General features: G+C 37.9%; 1 protein-coding gene across 16 annotated transcripts in view; it reads left to right on the forward strand.

The window, feature by feature from the left end:
• Positions 1-16791, forward strand: part of SOX6 (SRY-box transcription factor 6) — a 371444-nt gene that overhangs the window by 270459 nt on the left and 84194 nt on the right. For 10 of the 16 annotated variants that reach the window (XM_077784277.1, XM_021525593.3, XM_021525597.3 and 7 more), the window contains 3 exons: positions 3430-3553; positions 8811-8909; positions 11838-11917. In XM_077784277.1, the coding sequence (XP_077640403.1) occupies positions 3430-3553; positions 8811-8909; positions 11838-11917 (303 nt within the window). The remainder of the gene's footprint in view (positions 1-3429; positions 3554-8810; positions 8910-11837; positions 11918-16791) is intronic. The other 6 variants (XM_077784279.1, XM_021525608.3, XM_021525604.3 and 3 more) reach the window with 3 other exon arrangements.

Genomic DNA, 16791 nt, shown 5'->3' on the forward strand with positions numbered 1-16791 from the left:
GCTTCTTGAACTAATCAGGGCTGATTTGCTCTAAAGTTGCTTCCTGACTTAGATCTCAGGCAAGGAAGTGCTGTAATCAGTTCCCAAGGGCCGTCAGAGTTGTGATGGGATATTAAAGGAATGGTATGATACCTTTAAAATGTTCCCTAATCTTGGCAGATTTTTGTATTTAACACAGTTAAACCTGAGCTTGTTGTATAGAAACAAAGATTAATTTCATGAGGTAATTTTATATAAGAACGTAAGAGTCGAATGTACTTGAGGCAGCAGAAATGAATTTTGGAGAGAATATATTCCAGTCTCCTCCAGGGTTTGTACATTCAGCTGAAAATACAAACTGGCAGAATTGTTCAAAATCAAACATTTACTACCCATCAATCCCCCCCGCCTCTCCCCAAAAACCAAAAAATAACCAAACCCAAAAAACACCCTCAAAAAAAAAAAAAAAAGAAAAAAAACCCACCAAACTTCATGAAAGAAAAAATGAGTCCCCCTGAGTGTCTCTGTTTGCATATTAGCCCATAGCATGGGCTCTGCCAAGTTACTCTGACTGACTGCTGCAGATGCTCTTTCTCAAGTATTCTGAGTGAGATCTTTAGTGCAAGTCTTTGGGGACAAACAATAGCACCTGTTCCTCACAAGATAGCAGCCCAGTTAGTCCATTCATGTATCTTTAATGAAGCTCTGGGGCAGATGGCAAAAAATGGCATCATCAACGACTTAGCACAGAGGAGACAAAAGGGGAAAGTGCCGCTCCAACAATGCGCTATTTTTACGAATGGGAAGAGACAGAGTCAGAGCATTTCTTGGGCATCTGCTCCCGTCTTGGTTTTCAGAAAGACCTGAGGAACATCTCAGCAATTAAAATTTCTGGGCATGTAGCCGATTTTATGAAGTACACCAATCAACCCCTCCTCCTAATTTCTTCCCCCACCAAGTAAAATCAAACCCATCATCTTTATAATAATAAAATTCTCAGGAACAGAAACTGTCAAAAATTAAGGAGTTAACTGGATTTTCTGTGATCAGTGATACTTTTATATTATCTTCCTTTTCAGCACTTATTTGTGCTTTTCAGTTGACCTGTGCTGAAAATGAACACCTATGTATATAATAATTCTCTGTGAAACCAACACTGACATAGGAATAGCATTTCATATGTGTCAGAGGGAAGACCCATGGGAGGGAATGATGGCCTTTCAGTATGAAAGTTTTTCAGTCTGTTTAAGTCTCTTAATTGTAAGTCCAAACTTACAGCCTAAATGTAACCTACAGTCAAATTATGCTGATTTATATAGACTGAAGACCTGCTCCTGAATTCAGAGTAGGAAGAATAGCAGCTAGAACTTGAAATGGTAATTCCCCACACTTACAGAAGTGCTTTTATTTGAGAATTTAAACAAAATCTATACAATTGAGTTGATCAAAATCTACAGGAATGCATTGTAGGATTTGGTTATGATATGTTTCAAATTATCTTTATGACACAATGGAGTGAAATATTGCAGTGGGTGTGTTTGCACCTTCACTCAAACCACAGCACTCTGATCTCTTCTGTGTCTTGTTAGACTGTGTTGGAGTCTTGTACCTCTGCTGCTCCATGTAAATACTTTATGTGGGGGATATTTCTTATGATTTTGGCTCCATTTGATTAGATGCAATTTAGAAACTACTACAAATTTTTGTAAGTTGTATTGCATTGAATTTCTTCCTGTACAGTTGCTTCTATCAAACAAAGCCTGTTGTTTTTTTCCTTTGCTGTGCTCCTTTAGAGAGGATGTATAGAAACACCAGACAGCAAAACCAGCACCATTTTATCAGAGCTGAGTGCCTGTTTTGGGCACATGGGGATCAACTCCAATCTGACCAAGTTTAATGCATAACCTAAAACACACAGCCAGGCTTACCTCAGCTAAAATGAGAGAAATAGCTGCGTAAAGCTAGTTTCTTTCACGCCCCAGTGCCATAGCAGTAATTGCACAAAGACCTTTTTTATTATAAGTTGATTTTCCTGAGGAATGGATTCAAAAAATACTGTAAAGTGTTTATTTTTTGCTTGACCTTTATTAACCTCCATCTTAGGGCTTTCCCAAGAGAAGAGTTGTTGGTAAATTAACCCTCATAGAGACACACAGTAGCATTTCTGCACTGCATCAATGGTTGTGAAAGTAATGGGGATATGACAAGAAAATTTGGCACTATTTAAGCAATGTCACAGGTCAACATATGGGATTTGACCAAAAAAGTTTTTTAGGAATTAAATGCAAAAAATTGCTTGAAGTGTACTTTAAGTTTTTAATAGTGTTTAATTCCACCGATTTACGGTACGATGAGGGAATTTTTTTTTCTGTCTAAACCCCCATGATTTCCTACATTTACCAGCTTTGATATATAAAGCATTATATGTTTGCTTAAGTGCTAATCAGAGAAATTATAGTCAAACCCTCGGGTATGTCTGGGGTTAAGAAATGATGGATAAAAATTCTTTGAGATCCTAGCCACTGTCTCTGAAACACAGATACTGTAAATTAAGGAACTAGGAAATTACCTTATGGATTTAACAGGCATCATCTTATCACATAATTCTCTATATATTGAATACAAATGCTAGTATAAGGAGAAGAATCTTTTCCTTTGTGCATGTTTGTGGTTTTTCGATACATTTATTACGGTCAAATTAAATTTGATATAGTAGGTTTTTTTCTGAAATGGTCTCTGAATGCAGCTCCATAATTACCAAGCTACATGATAGCACATAAAGCTGTAAAACTGCTTAGACAGACAAGCAATTTATTTCTTATAGTGAGATGTGTGTGGCAGAGTATGTTAGTTTGTTTAGGATCCAAGATGTTGGAGCCTTAAATCTTAAGAGTTGTGGTGTTGACTAGAAGGCTCTTTAGTACTCTGGTGAGATTTTGAAATAACATACCTGAGTTGATGGTATTTATGTGAACCATGTTGTAAGATCTCAGAATTAAAATTTTCCTAAGGTTGCTAAAATCTGAACATCAAAGTAGATACTGCAGTGTTAGTTTGCTTCTAAATGCTCATCACTGTGTGACCAAAGATGAGAAAACCTGTGAAAAACTAATAGAAATACATATCACACTACTTTTAATAAAAACTTTGTTTTCTACCTTTTTACCTCGTGCCAGGCCAGGGAATACTAATTAAAAAAACCCAAATCAATGTAATGGAGAACCAGGAAGGAGTAGGGAAATGTGCAGCTCACCGAGACTGTTACACCTTTGACACTGAGGGAAAACAATGTTTGTGAGGGCTTTGATGTGATAATGTGAAGTTGGCAGGGATTGCATTAGGGTGAAGGTTCTGGGGGACTGTGTGAACGCAGGAACACTATCAGTGCTGGAGAAATACCTGTCAAGACAAATTTGTGCTATTTCTGATCAGAGGCTCTCTTCTGTTTAGCAGGTTCAGGGTCACATGCCTCCGCTCATGATCCCAATTTTTCCACACGACCAGCGGACACTGGCAGCAGCTGCGGCAGCCCAGCAGGGATTCCTCTTCCCCCCAGGAATAACATACAAGCCAGGTAAGCTCACAGGGATGCAAGGCTTTGCACATTTTAAGACATGAACGGTAGCCTCTTGTGTGATCTGTCGCATACGGATGATACACAACAGGCATAGCTGGTTGGAAATTATGTGGAGCTTTTGCAACTCCACTTGAAAAAATACTTCTGGATTGAAGGAGGTGGGTAGACTATTGGTTATTAAACATCATGATTTTTTTAAACTTAATTTCCACAAAGTCATTTATTTTAAATGTAGTAGCCCGCTTGCCTAGCAATTTGCATCTGGTCTGCCCTATACAACCTACATGTCTTTAATTAATTCTGTTATCTTCAGAATATTTGTGTTTCGTAGCAAAATTTTTACTCTTTTGTTTGATTTCAATTTGGTTAATAAAAGGTTTCAGTAGTTCAGTTCCAGTAATCATTCAGACTCCTAACAGGTCACATAACCTTGCAGTGAAATATGTTTTGAGATGATTTAGCAAATGTTATGATTTCTTTCTTTTTTTCCTCTGAGTTTACAGGACTCCTGGGGAATTCAATTAGGGATATAATGGTTTGAAGCTACTTTCAGAGCCTCCTTGTAAACAGGGCTTTAAATGTTTAAAGACACTTTGCCAAAGGAATTCAATGTAGGAAGATATTTAAGTAAATAAAAGTCAACCTTATTTTCATTTGTACATTCTTTGTAAGTGACCTCAGTCCAGAAGCAGCAACCTTATTTTGCTCATTAATAGTATTCTCTGTCAAGCTGCCTTTAGCATATTAACCTGATAACTAATAACTACAAATCATAAGTAACAGGGTTTTTTTTATTCATTAAATTTGAAGCGTACAAAGTAAAGCATTGATCCTGTTCCCACTGATATTAGTGGTGCTTTTGCTGTTGGCTGTGACAGGAACGGGGTCAAATCCAATGTAAAGCCTCATAATAGATGATGTAAACAGCATGCTAATTAAAAGCCAGGTTGAACCTAGAATCTTTTCTAGCAAGTTTACTTAGTATTAGATGAAGTGAGGCCAAGCAGGATTTCAGCAAGTATTTCCGTTTGTCCCACTCCCTTCTGTCTCTTTAGTCCAGAGACGATCCTCTTTAAACACAGATTTTTTTTTTTTTTGTCTAGCTGTCTTACTTTCAGGTTTTGAAATCCCAAAGTTCTTGTCTGATTTGACTGCACACCCATCACTCCCCTCACAACAGGGACCAAAGACAAAGGGTTGCCACTTGTGGAAATTGCCTAAAATGCCCTGGCTAAATCTTCTCACAGACAAGAGAAAGCACATGCTTTCCTTGCTCCTCCTGTTTTAATCTGAGATGCTTTCTGAGTAGTCACTGTTAGTGACTCAGCTGATGGTTGTGCTGCCCCTGAAAGGCATTAAGTTCAATCATGTTGTGTTAATTTTGGCTCTGTAGAGTTCTTGATACAAAAATGACTGAGGAAGAAGACTTACCAGCACATTTTCCTGAACATGACTTATTTTCTGGACATTTTCTGCAGTATTTCTCATAGTACCTATCTAACTTGATCCCACTGAACTCCTAACAAGAGATGATACAGCTTTAGGGCATTTCCTTACTTCCCAGCATGCAGAAAGAGACATGTGTAACAAAAGTTAGAAGAATGAAATGCAGGAAGTCTAGGCCTAGATATCTTGGAAAGCAGTGAAGCTGTTTGCTGGTGTTAGTGGTTTAATTCCAGATGATGCTAGGAAAAGTCATGATTGTCTGGTTATAACCAGTGTCTTTAAATAAGTTAGAATTTATATCTTTATATATATAAATTTATATCTTTATATATATAAATATATATATATATATATATATATATTAATATATATATTTAATTCTACTGCATGTGTGGCAAAGGTAGCTGGGCAGGTCAGTAGCTTCTGTCAGAGACATATTATGATAAAAAAATGCTGTAACTACACTTGGTTTTGATTAATTCCTATTTTTGGCACTCTCGGAACAGTAGTTAAGGAATTAATGAAACTGGAGATTAAGCTATACTCTTTCATAGAGAGGGTTCTTCAAAGTCATTTCTGAGGAATATTTATGAACTTGACTGATACTACCTGTAATCTTTTATTTTTGTGAGAAATGAAACTTTCACCTGCCGAACTCTCAGGTTAGATCTGCTCATACCTCTGAGGGAAGACAGGATTAACCCATCAGATGCTTACCAATTTCTTTTAGGTTACAGGTTTAGCTTCTGTTGTATTTTATTGCATTTTGACATTGGCAAGACTGAGTTTTGACCCTGCCAGTTTTATTGACATGCAGAAAATACAGCGAGAGGCATTTCAATAATAGCAGTGGTGGGGACTAAGTATGTTTGAAACTGACTGTGTCATTTAGGGAATGTCGAATATTGTGTGCACAGTCACTAAATCTGCTTTGCCTACAAAACAGGCTAGATATAAGCTGGCTCCAAAGTGGGAGCAGTGCATCAGTGTTAGTGTGACAGGACAGCCAGGATGAGAAGTCCTGCCTTGGTGTACAAGCAGGGATATGATTACATGTCCATGTCCATGTAGAAATATCTTCCTGGGCTAAATTTGGAACCAATTTCATGGCTGTTTAGTTCAATGCCAAGGTAGCACTTAGCAAAAATAAAACTGTTGCAGATTTGCACATCAGTGTTAGGCTTTGGAGGAATAAAATGGTATTCTTTAGCAAACTAGAGTAGTTTGTACACTCAGCTGAAGGTCCTGTAGAAGAGAGGAGCATTTATTAGGTTCTGAGGCCCTTCCAGTACATGTCTTGCTGCTCATGAACTTCTGAGATCACCAAATCATTGGGAGCAGGAAACTTAAGGACTTGCTGATATACAGCTATGATAAAGCCTGACAGGAGAAGCTTTCCTTCTGCCTGGCAGAATCTATAACACTGAGGTGGCTGTAGCCCTCCCCCCACAGTATTTTGGAGCTCTAGGAGGTGAAACAGGACAAAGTTAGCAAGTGCTGATGACAAGTAATAATTGCATTAGAAAAAAAATCCCCAAAGTCCCATGCTTCCTTATGTATCTCAAAGTCATGTAATATAATTTTCCGGCATGGTAAGTACTAATTGAGAAATCAGAGCTGCATAGACCACCTAATTAATTTTTTATACATATTTCAGTATTTATACTGTATACCGGATTAATTAAAACTTTAGGGCGCTGTGCATCTCAAATGACTGTTGTGACTATTGACCTGCAGGCATTTGACGAGCCTCGTAGAGTACCTGGTTGTGGGGGTTGCCATTTATTCCAGGGGGAAGCTGAGAGTGGCAGCTGTTAGGAAGCCAATACTTGCCCAGAGATGCTACACAGTTAATAGAATTATTTTGCATTCCGAGGAGAGCAAAGCAACTGAGCTGGCTTTCTGACTGTGACCACTACACTTACTGCTTGGAACTGGTGGGCAGCATGGGTACCATTACACCTCCTCTCCCACTGCAATTTTCCCTTCATTTCCCTGAAAACATGCATCCAGAAAAACTTGGTGGGCTGGAGTATCCTTGAACATGATTATTTTGTCCCCATTAGGTCAAGAGGGCAAGGCAGTGAGTAGGAGGAGGAAGATAAGGATAAAGGAAGGACAGTTCCCTCCTCCATCTTTCAGTAACTTAAAGCATTACTTCAGTCAAGTTTTGTGGTTGAGAGAGTACAGGGAAGCAGGATGATGATGGAGCAATGTTAGGTAGGAGCCAGACCATAAGCTGAGCAGATGTCAAACAGAGAGTGGGAGGGCTAATGTCCATGCCAATTGCATAATGGCATTCCATGAGACATCAAAATGTATGATCACTTTTGCTTAAAAATGTCCTGCAAATATTTGGTGTTGTACCATTTCTTTGCCATATCTGGAAAGTATCTCTCAAAAAGATTATTGAAAATAAAGATATTGAGTAGAGTAAAACTTAATTTAGACAGGTTTGTTGAGTGATATTCTGCAGTGTATTTTCAAAGCTTTTTTTTTCATGTTTCGTACAAGACTGGTATAAAGCCCATTACTAGAGTGGCTAAGAAACAGCCCCTATATACCTACATAGAGCATTTAGCTTTATGCACAAATATAACTTACAAGAGATTTGGCTATGCTGCAATGCAATGTGGAAATGGAAACTGATTTCCCAGGCTGGTGGCAGAAACAGAGTCAACATTTTGGCCTGATTTCTGCTTCTAGTTGCACTGGCAAATCAGAGAAAGTAATATTATTAGGGAAAGGATGACAAACAAAACTGTCAGGCTTATTGTCATCAGGCTGGACTTCAGAACATTCTAATAGTGTGAAATATTTGTCATCAAACTGATTAAACTCCTTGATTACTGTAGCTAATCCACATAACTCACACAATCTTAGATGTGCTGGATTTCTCCGATATCCAACATTGCAATTTCCATTTGGAATAGGTCTTTCCTATAAATTTTTCCTAACGTTTCCTATAAGTTTTTCCCAAAGCTTTAAGGTGGTTTGGATTTTCCATATCTAGTATCTGGCAGGTGCAAACAGGAGGCACACACCAAATCCACTGGGTACTGGGTTTCCTGTGTGTGTTTTCATGGCTTCATGAATCCTTTTTCTAATGGAAATTCCCCAGGACTGAGTTAAAGGCTGTCACGTGTTCCCTGTTGGGTTTTACTTGGTTGGAACAAGGACTTTGAAACCTCGGGATTTGTTGTAGCAATCATATGTGCCTCAGTCCTAAATAATGATGTAAAAGCTGGAAATGATGGCAGGCAGCTGGATATTGTCAGGTAGGACTTTGCAGTGAAACGTGCAAATTTCATAATTTTGCAAACACTACCTGCAGACAGCAGATTGTGGGGGAAGCTGGTTTTGCTGCAACATGAGAATGGCAATAAAGCAGAGCTGCAGCAAACCTGTGCAGGACAAAGGCACAACTGAAGCAGTGCCATGGGACAGGGGGATGCTCCACAGTATTTCCCTTAGTCAGTTAACTCTGTTTCCGTCTTCCTCAAGCCTGATGGCTCTGGACAAGCAAAATTCATGCCCCGTGTGGGAATACTGTGGGAGTGTCCATCTCTCTCCCTCCACTATCCTGAACAACACCTGAGGTATGCTTTGCCCCATCTGTCCATTATGTCTGGAAGGATGGAGCCCTGGAACTGCTGACTTCTTGCAGCTCTTCCAACTCCATTTCCTCTCATTCCGTGAGTGTGAAGAGACAGATTTTACAATCGCAACATGGTGGGAGCATCATCAAGCCAAAATCTTTGTAACTCAGATGAGGACAGGCAGCTTATGTCTTACAATTGTGTTTTAGGAAATACTGATAATAAGGCAGCACCTTCCCCCTACTCTGGGTCTCACAAAAGCCAGACATCCTTCTTTCCTCGCAGCTCACAAAGTCTTGATCTGGAAGGTAAGTCTATACATCCTATAAATAAAGTCTGCTAAGCTTCGTCTCTTCATCCAAGGCAAAAAGAAACATTTACATTATTTCTGTGTAGAATAACGCAGCACAATTGCTCACTGCTTTTATTCATTTGGAAATGTTGCTCAACCTGACAAACGAAACAGAAGTCTGGCATAATTTTCCATGGCTTGTAAACACCAATTTATATATAAACAACAGCAGCCAAATGTAAATAGACAATCAGCACAGCAAGGAGATTGAAAAGATCAGTTTGCAAAACATGACAGATTTTCTTCTTCCAGCATTCTTCTTACTCCTGGTTATCAAAGGCCAGAACACACCAGCACTTGAGTCAGACCTGTTTGAACATGTCCTCCTGCCTTTTGTACAAATTTAAAGGAATGGGTCCTCACGCAAGCATTTCAAACTGAGAAACAAATTGGGAAAAAATTGCTGAAATACATTGCCTGATTTCACACCAAGGCAGCTATGGAGGAGCTTCTTGATCCATTCTTGCACTGAGAAAATGAGAGGGGGAAATATGTACGTCTGTAATTAAAACTTACAGAGCACTTCTTGCATGCTCAGTTTGCTCAAGGGAGAAAGAAGTACCTTTGCTCTGCTTTTAACTCCTCAGTGTCAACAAAATAGTCCAGAGCTGAAGGAGTAATAATTTTCTTTCTCAACCCAAAGATGCTGCTGACATACAAGGACTTAGCCATAATTTAAGACATTGAAGTGAGGGTGAAACGGGGCAGTATTGGGTTTTAATAACAGATAAACGGCATAATCCTATGAATAGTCTCCTTCCTGCAACAAAAGACAGCACTGTAGCCAGCAGGTGAGCAAGAGAACACTACAGGGTGTGGTGAAGATACTATTAAATTAACTGTGAAGCCAAAAACTCTGTGTGTGTGCGCATGTGGGTATAAAATATCTGGCTATTTCAAACCATAGGAGCATGACAGCTGTGAAAAAGGAGTGCCACAGGGAATTCTTTTAGAGTTTGGTTTTTTTTTTAAATATGTTTGACATGGAAAATGTTTTAGTACAAATAAAGCAACTGGTATTGAACTTAAAAAGTGCATGCAGAGGGGGAGGGAGAAAGAAGAGATTGCTGTGTGGAACAGGGATGAATAATTCATGATATTTAAAGAAAGAATGCCTCCGAAATGTTCTGCAAGGCAGTCCATGCTGATAAGTCGGATGGTTATTTTCCCCCCCATTTAAAGCATCATTAATTCAACATTTTTGTGATTTTTTTAAAAAAAGACCTTGTAAAATATTTCTGAAAGAAACATTATTTAACTTAGATTAGGATCTTATTTATTCAGATAATTTCATATAAATATCAAAGATACGAGTGGAATTATTTAACCGTAAAGAGACAGTTTAAGTACTTCGAGAAAATAATTTAGAAGTCTTTTTTGTTGATTTTGTTTTTGAAAGAAAAAAAACCCCAACATCATTGCACGCTAAAATCAGCCTCATGGAATGGGGAAAATAAGAGGAGATATTTTGAACATTACTCTATAGGACACCAGTACAATATAGTGTGAGTGAATGCATTGTAGCAGAGCTCCATATGCAATCAGAATCCAATTGTTACTGGACTGTGTACAAGCACATACTGTGCTCAATGGCCTGATGAGGTATTATGGATATGATGCAAAGAGACCGTGTGGATTAGACATGTACAATTTATTAAAAAAGTGAAACTGCCAAACATTGTAACCGAACTGGATAAAATCAAACTTCATGTGGTAAAAAGAGGGTCCTGAGGAGTCTGGTGGCTGCAAAGATTTTAGCTATTGTTATTTATTTGAGGGGGTTGACAAAAAAAAAAAATCTAGTTCTTGGAATGTCCTGACTATATTATACTGGATTTCTGTATTTTCTCCTATTGCTACATTCTACTTTCAGCATGGAAGATTTTGTGTAAAATAGACTGATTATTGTAAAAATATCTAAAAAATGCACAGCCTATTAAAATGTAGCTTTCAGATAGTATATAACACTGATTTTAAATAAGTAGTTGCATCCAAAGTGATATTCCATTAAATCACAGGTTCCTATCCATCACTGTATTCATTTTTGTATTACAGATTACACTGCTAGGCTATTTCAGACTTCTTTCTCTCCCTGCATTGATTAAGAGTCCAAATGGCACTGTGTGCTGCTCATCTATGGGAACACCAATAGATATGCTATAAGACATTTTAAGACATATAAGAAATTTTAGTACCTGAATCCTCATGTAACTGAGCACCTGTCTATTCTATTGACTTCAGTAGGCCCTAAGATCTAATAGAAAATTAAAATTGTATTTCAAGCTATATTAAAGGGTGATTTAATTTTGTTCTTCCCTATGACTATTTTTCGAACACATACACGTATATGTTCCTTTTCCCCTTAAGGGAGTTGTCCCAAGACAGAGAATCCCAAAGCAAAACAAAAAACCTCAACCTGTATTGAGCCAAATGGGTATGTGTCACTGAAAAGAAATCACCCTGCATCAAACAGGACTGGTATTTCTTGAGTTATAACAAATTTTTTATTTTTTAAAAAAACATGTGGTGAAAAATATTTTTTTTTTGCTATGGGAGCCACTGGGGTTTCCTGGAGTATCTTGTCTGTGGTTGTAAGACCCATTTTGTGCCCAGGCTTCCACGCTTGATTTGAACATAAGCTTTTGAAATTGAAAATCACGAGTATCATATTTATGTTTTGCCAGTTTGCCTACCAGCTATCTGCTAACAAAAAAAGTTCCATGGGAGCATGGCAAGTCCGTGCCCAGCGAAGCCTTTTGTTTTTGCAGATGTTTAGGCTTAGAGGAGTGCTGTGGAGCACAGGCAATCCTAGGGCCCTGTTTGCACTTGTCTGCTGCTATTCTCTGCTCATTGTCTGAACCTGCACGCATTGTTCTCCCGACAGGTGATAACTACCCTGTGCAGTTCATTCCATCAACAATGGCAGCTGCTGCTGCTTCTGGACTCAGCCCTTTACAGCTCCAGGTATGTGCCAGAACAAAAAAATGTGGGATGGGAGCCAACATTTTAGGGGAAAACTGCTAACCAGCTGTATGCTAAATAATAGCCTGAATGTTAAATAATTTTTGAGCACAGCCCAGGAGGATTAACACCTTATGTACTTACAGTACAGCAACGTGCAGCCAACCTTGATGCTGCGAGTGAAAGACATTGTTCTGTGTGTTTTATATTGGCAGTTAATGGTATTTTTTTAATTTAAATGAACATTTGATGGGAGATAAGTTCAAAGATATTTTTGTACTTTATTTTCTTGTGGTCGCTCCTCTGTAGCTGCAATGCACTACCTATAATTGGAGCAGTCAGTGTATCCAAACAAAAGTGCATTATTGGGTTTTTCATTTTGCCTTTTTTTTTTTAACGGTTTGGTGCTGACAATACAATAAATTGCAAACTCTTTTAGCTTCTGTATTTAGGTAGTCTCAACCTTTCTGTGCATTAAGCTGGTCAGATGCCAAGCATGGTTAGAGACTTAGTTTGGCCATTTATTTATTTTTGGCACATATAGAATGAAATGTTGTGAAAGAAAGATTTATGTGCCATATTATTAGCTAGCTTTTTGTGGCAAGAAGTTTTTAATTTCAGAAGAAAAGACACAACAATGTCATAAATAATGAAGAAACAGTCAAAAGCTTTCAGAGTTAAAATGTGTGGAAAGAAAGTGACAGTGAACATGAGAGGAAAGGCCATTAAAGATGCATGTAACTATTTACAAGTAAACCTTTGAAACCCCTATTTGAGTTAGGTTACAGTCAGGTTCAGAAGCAAAGTAGGAATAAATTGTGCCTAGAGTAGCAAAGTACTGCCATGCTAATACCTAAATATCTATTTTGCTTGCCTTCCTGTGATTATCTAATTTTTTTCCAGAGGGGTGAAAGTAAATTAAAAATCCTTTCCTCTTTACCCTATGATGATATTCTTGCCAAATTAACTTAGTATAAGTGAAAACATGACCAGAACTTGTTCATTGACCTCTGTTCATTGATAGTCCAGAGCTAACAACAGACTTCTTAAGCTTAGGTCTGACCTAACCTCAAACCAACATTTGGAAAGAGAACACCTTGACTCTGCAGGTGAAGTTCTCTGAAAGTAGTTTTGGGTCATAATAATGTGATGTTAAGACTATACCTTGGACAGGATTGAAACCAAAGGGAAGTTTCTCAAAAAGAAAAATAGCAAGTATCTTTTGAAAGTGAGTATTTGACTACTTATTGAAGCAAAAGTCTCATTAGCTTTAGTTGGGAAAATACTGCAGAAATCAGCTTTGTGAATAGAGAGACTATTTTTGCTGCCTTTGAAATGCACTAAAACAAATAGTGAGCCTACACAAGACTGCAAGGCAGGAAAGGATGAAAACTGTTCAGCTGTCAAAGAAATGCGATCTAAACCACAGACATTCCTGCTTCTTTTCTTTTACATGATCCATGTGTAACTTGACCCACATATTTGTACATCAGACTTGATCTGAAACTACAGCAATAATGCACTTTCATTAATTTGCAGAAATGATAGACTGAGTTGCAAAACATGACGAGAACAATTAGAGAGAAAACAACCAGCAAAAATGCATGCTAGTCAATTCAGGAATATTCAGGCTTGGGGTTTGAATTTCCATTTAGACATATTTGCTGTAAAAGACTTCTTTTGTTTGTGTGTTTCCCCCTCTTTCTATTTTGTTTGAATTTCATCTCTATGGGATTTCAAAACCTTTAATGTTTCATGGTTATAAGAGCTTAAATAACAGAACACTTAACCTTTGGCTGATACCTGCTCATCAGATTGTTAAAGTGCCTCAACTAAATTTTATTTACACCTACCATTAATTTTCTCTTTGTGTCAATTCTCTGTGTTCCCTAAATGAGCACTTATTTGGGTGTGTTTGTTGGAGAGAATTTGTTGTTATACCTGATGCGTCATGAAGACTGTTAGGGGTGTAGCATTTCAGTTCATTTTTCCATCTTTGCTTCCCTTCCCCCTTCTTTCTCTATTCTGCTTCCTTTCTTCCATGCACCCCACCCACTTATTTATTTACGTGAATGCTGTGACCATGGTATCTGAATATTTCCCAAGTGCTTAAATATACTGATCACAAGAGTAATCTCTGTTCCTTTCAGCCAGTGGGAGAAATAGCTAATTTATTTGCAGGTTTGGTTTTGTTTCTACATGTGAATGTGTGTGTAATATCCATGTTTGGAGAATCTGGGGAGGGAAAACTATGTCAAGTAAAAGAGTTTTGCAGTAGCTCTAACATTTCAACTTTACCAGGGCATTATTATTAATTCCAAAATTATTTTCTATAATCTGTATCCAGATAAGGAAATTCTGCCAGCTTCGATCTTTTAATCTCCCCTTTATTTTTTCTACTTATGTTTTCTTTTATTTGGAGGATCATGTTGTAGGTAGGAGGTAGCAGCAGATTTTTGTTCTTTTGTGTGTTAGAGCAACTTCTATGCAAGCTCTGAATCTAATAGAACAGAGAACTAGGTACCAGGTACATCATGTAACAATAGCAATTCTTTCACAGAAGATGTTTCTTCAGTGGGCAATTGCTAATTAATTTGTCTGTCTTATTCAAGCTATTGTTATAAAAATGTACTTTCTCTGAATTCTATATTTATGTTTACCAGTGGATCATGTATCTCTATGAGTACAAAAATCTTTACTGAAATAATATACAGGAATTTCTCAAGTAACTAGTTTGACTTTCATTGGCAGTACATTAAAAAAAAAAAAAAGAAAGAAAAAAAGTTCTCCAGCAACAGACCAGTTTGACCCCTCTTCTCTTTAGATTTTTGATCACATTGATCATCACATTGATCAATTCATTATTGGTAAATACCATTAATATTCACTTGTAGCTTTCAGTATCCTGAAGTGAAATAGTGGCTACCACATTTTTATGCCTGAATTGGTGGCTTGCTCTGCTTTGGATTGATACCAGATAGTTTCTTTTGATCTGTATACTGATCTCATGAAGTCATCATTTACGATGTTGATGACAAAAAGACTTAAAACTCTGTGTTCCATACTTCCCATTGACATCTCGGCTGCATCTCACCAGTTTCCTCAACAAATCAGCCAAAAATTTAAATAATATGCATAACAGGACCAAGCCTTGTAGGGACTCTTGGCACGAGAGGGGATCTAGATGATGAGGGAACAGTTCTCCTAGGTATAGTCTGATCAGAAAAAACAAGCTATTTCTGTTCACCCCTCTAGCCTCAGTGAATAGTTTGCAGATTAATTACCAAGCACACCTGTGGCACATGAAACAGTTCTGATACCTGTGTGTAACAAAAGCTTCTTGCTTTAATTAATCAGTATGAGATGTAAAACCGATCGATAATCTTCCTTTTGCTCCTCTTCACATACACCTTCTCTAGAGTTTTGCCCCTTTCCTATTTCCCTGAACTTTTTCCCAAGCTGTTAAATGTCCGCACTGGTATGAACTAGAGATGTGTGGCCAGCAATCTTGCTAAATGAGTGGACTTGATCACTTAATGGGTGTTTCCAGCTCTCATGCTGCTGGTAGCAGGAATCTAGTTACCGGGAGTGGCGGATGTGGCACCTGTATGTCCTTACTTTCAAACAAGGAATGTTACTATATGCCATTTAGTGTTTATAAATCCCCATGCCTTCATTCTTACATATTTCTACAAAGCTGTCTAGGACATAAATAAGGAAGTGTCGCAACTCTCTGAACCACGACTGATAAACTGTTGATAGAAATGGAAGCATTACAATGATGCTAGCTGGAGTTATTCCTAAACAAAGTGAACTCTAGGAAAAAAAAAGCAAAACAAAAAAGCTTTAGTTCATAACTCTTTCCCCAAACTATTTGTGTAATTTGTCCTTCAGAATTTATCGCTTATAACACTAATGAACCTTGGAGAATCTTAACTATAGTTGCAGCTGTGTTCTTGGAACCTGAAGTTTTTATAATGCAGTTAAAAAAAAAATTAACTAAACATATATTTGCCTATTTCTTTTCTGCCTTCCCATTTTATCCCACTCCTCCATACTGTCTTCTAGTTGCAGACAAAGTAAATGACCTTTTTTACACTGCTGGGTGCAAATTCAGTGTATTGCTGAAGCATTGCATAGCCTGCCTCAGGGGCACAATATTAGTAGAGGGAAGGCCAAAGAATGCTATTTTTAGTTGAACAGTTCAGCAGATGGAGGCATGAATACTCATATATCTGAAGGTTGAGGGGTTTGAACCATTAATTTTGATAATGTATTTAACCCTGGGAACAATCAGAAACTGTAACTCCAAGGTTACAATGCTTTTGACCTTTAGAGAACAGAGGGCACTTGCTACAGTAAACAATATATTACATTTCTACTTATTCCAATTCTCTCACACGTATAAATTTCAGGGCATAGTTGACATTTGCTTTCCTCAGCTATTTTAGTGCTGGTCCTCAAAGTAAGTCAAGAAGAATGCAGGAAAGAGGCCAATGTAATGCGACAGTCATGTAAATATGGCCTTTAAATAGCTAAGTTGTTAAACGTGTCCCTTTATGAAGAAATATTATTCTCAGGAACCAGAATCTGGGTGACTTATTATTTCAATGAAGAAGTTGTTTTAGTGGACGGCTGCTCTTATGGAGTCTCCTCTGTTTGTTGTAACCTTAACACAATTTTTCAGCGGGGCTAATGTGATCTGATAGTGAGAGCTCACGCTGGAGGTGATTTGGTCCCACTCTAGTACCACATCATGCAAAGTGATGTACCTGCCTTATGTCTTACTAAATGATGCATGCTCCTCTTCAACAAATATAGCAGTTAAATATCACGCAGCTTAAGTATTTCTAATTAAAATATCTCCATGTGTCAGC

This window comes from Lonchura striata, chromosome 6 (assembly GCF_046129695.1).
Source record: "Lonchura striata isolate bLonStr1 chromosome 6, bLonStr1.mat, whole genome shotgun sequence".
Classification (NCBI taxonomy): Eukaryota; Metazoa; Chordata; class Aves; order Passeriformes; family Estrildidae; genus Lonchura; species Lonchura striata.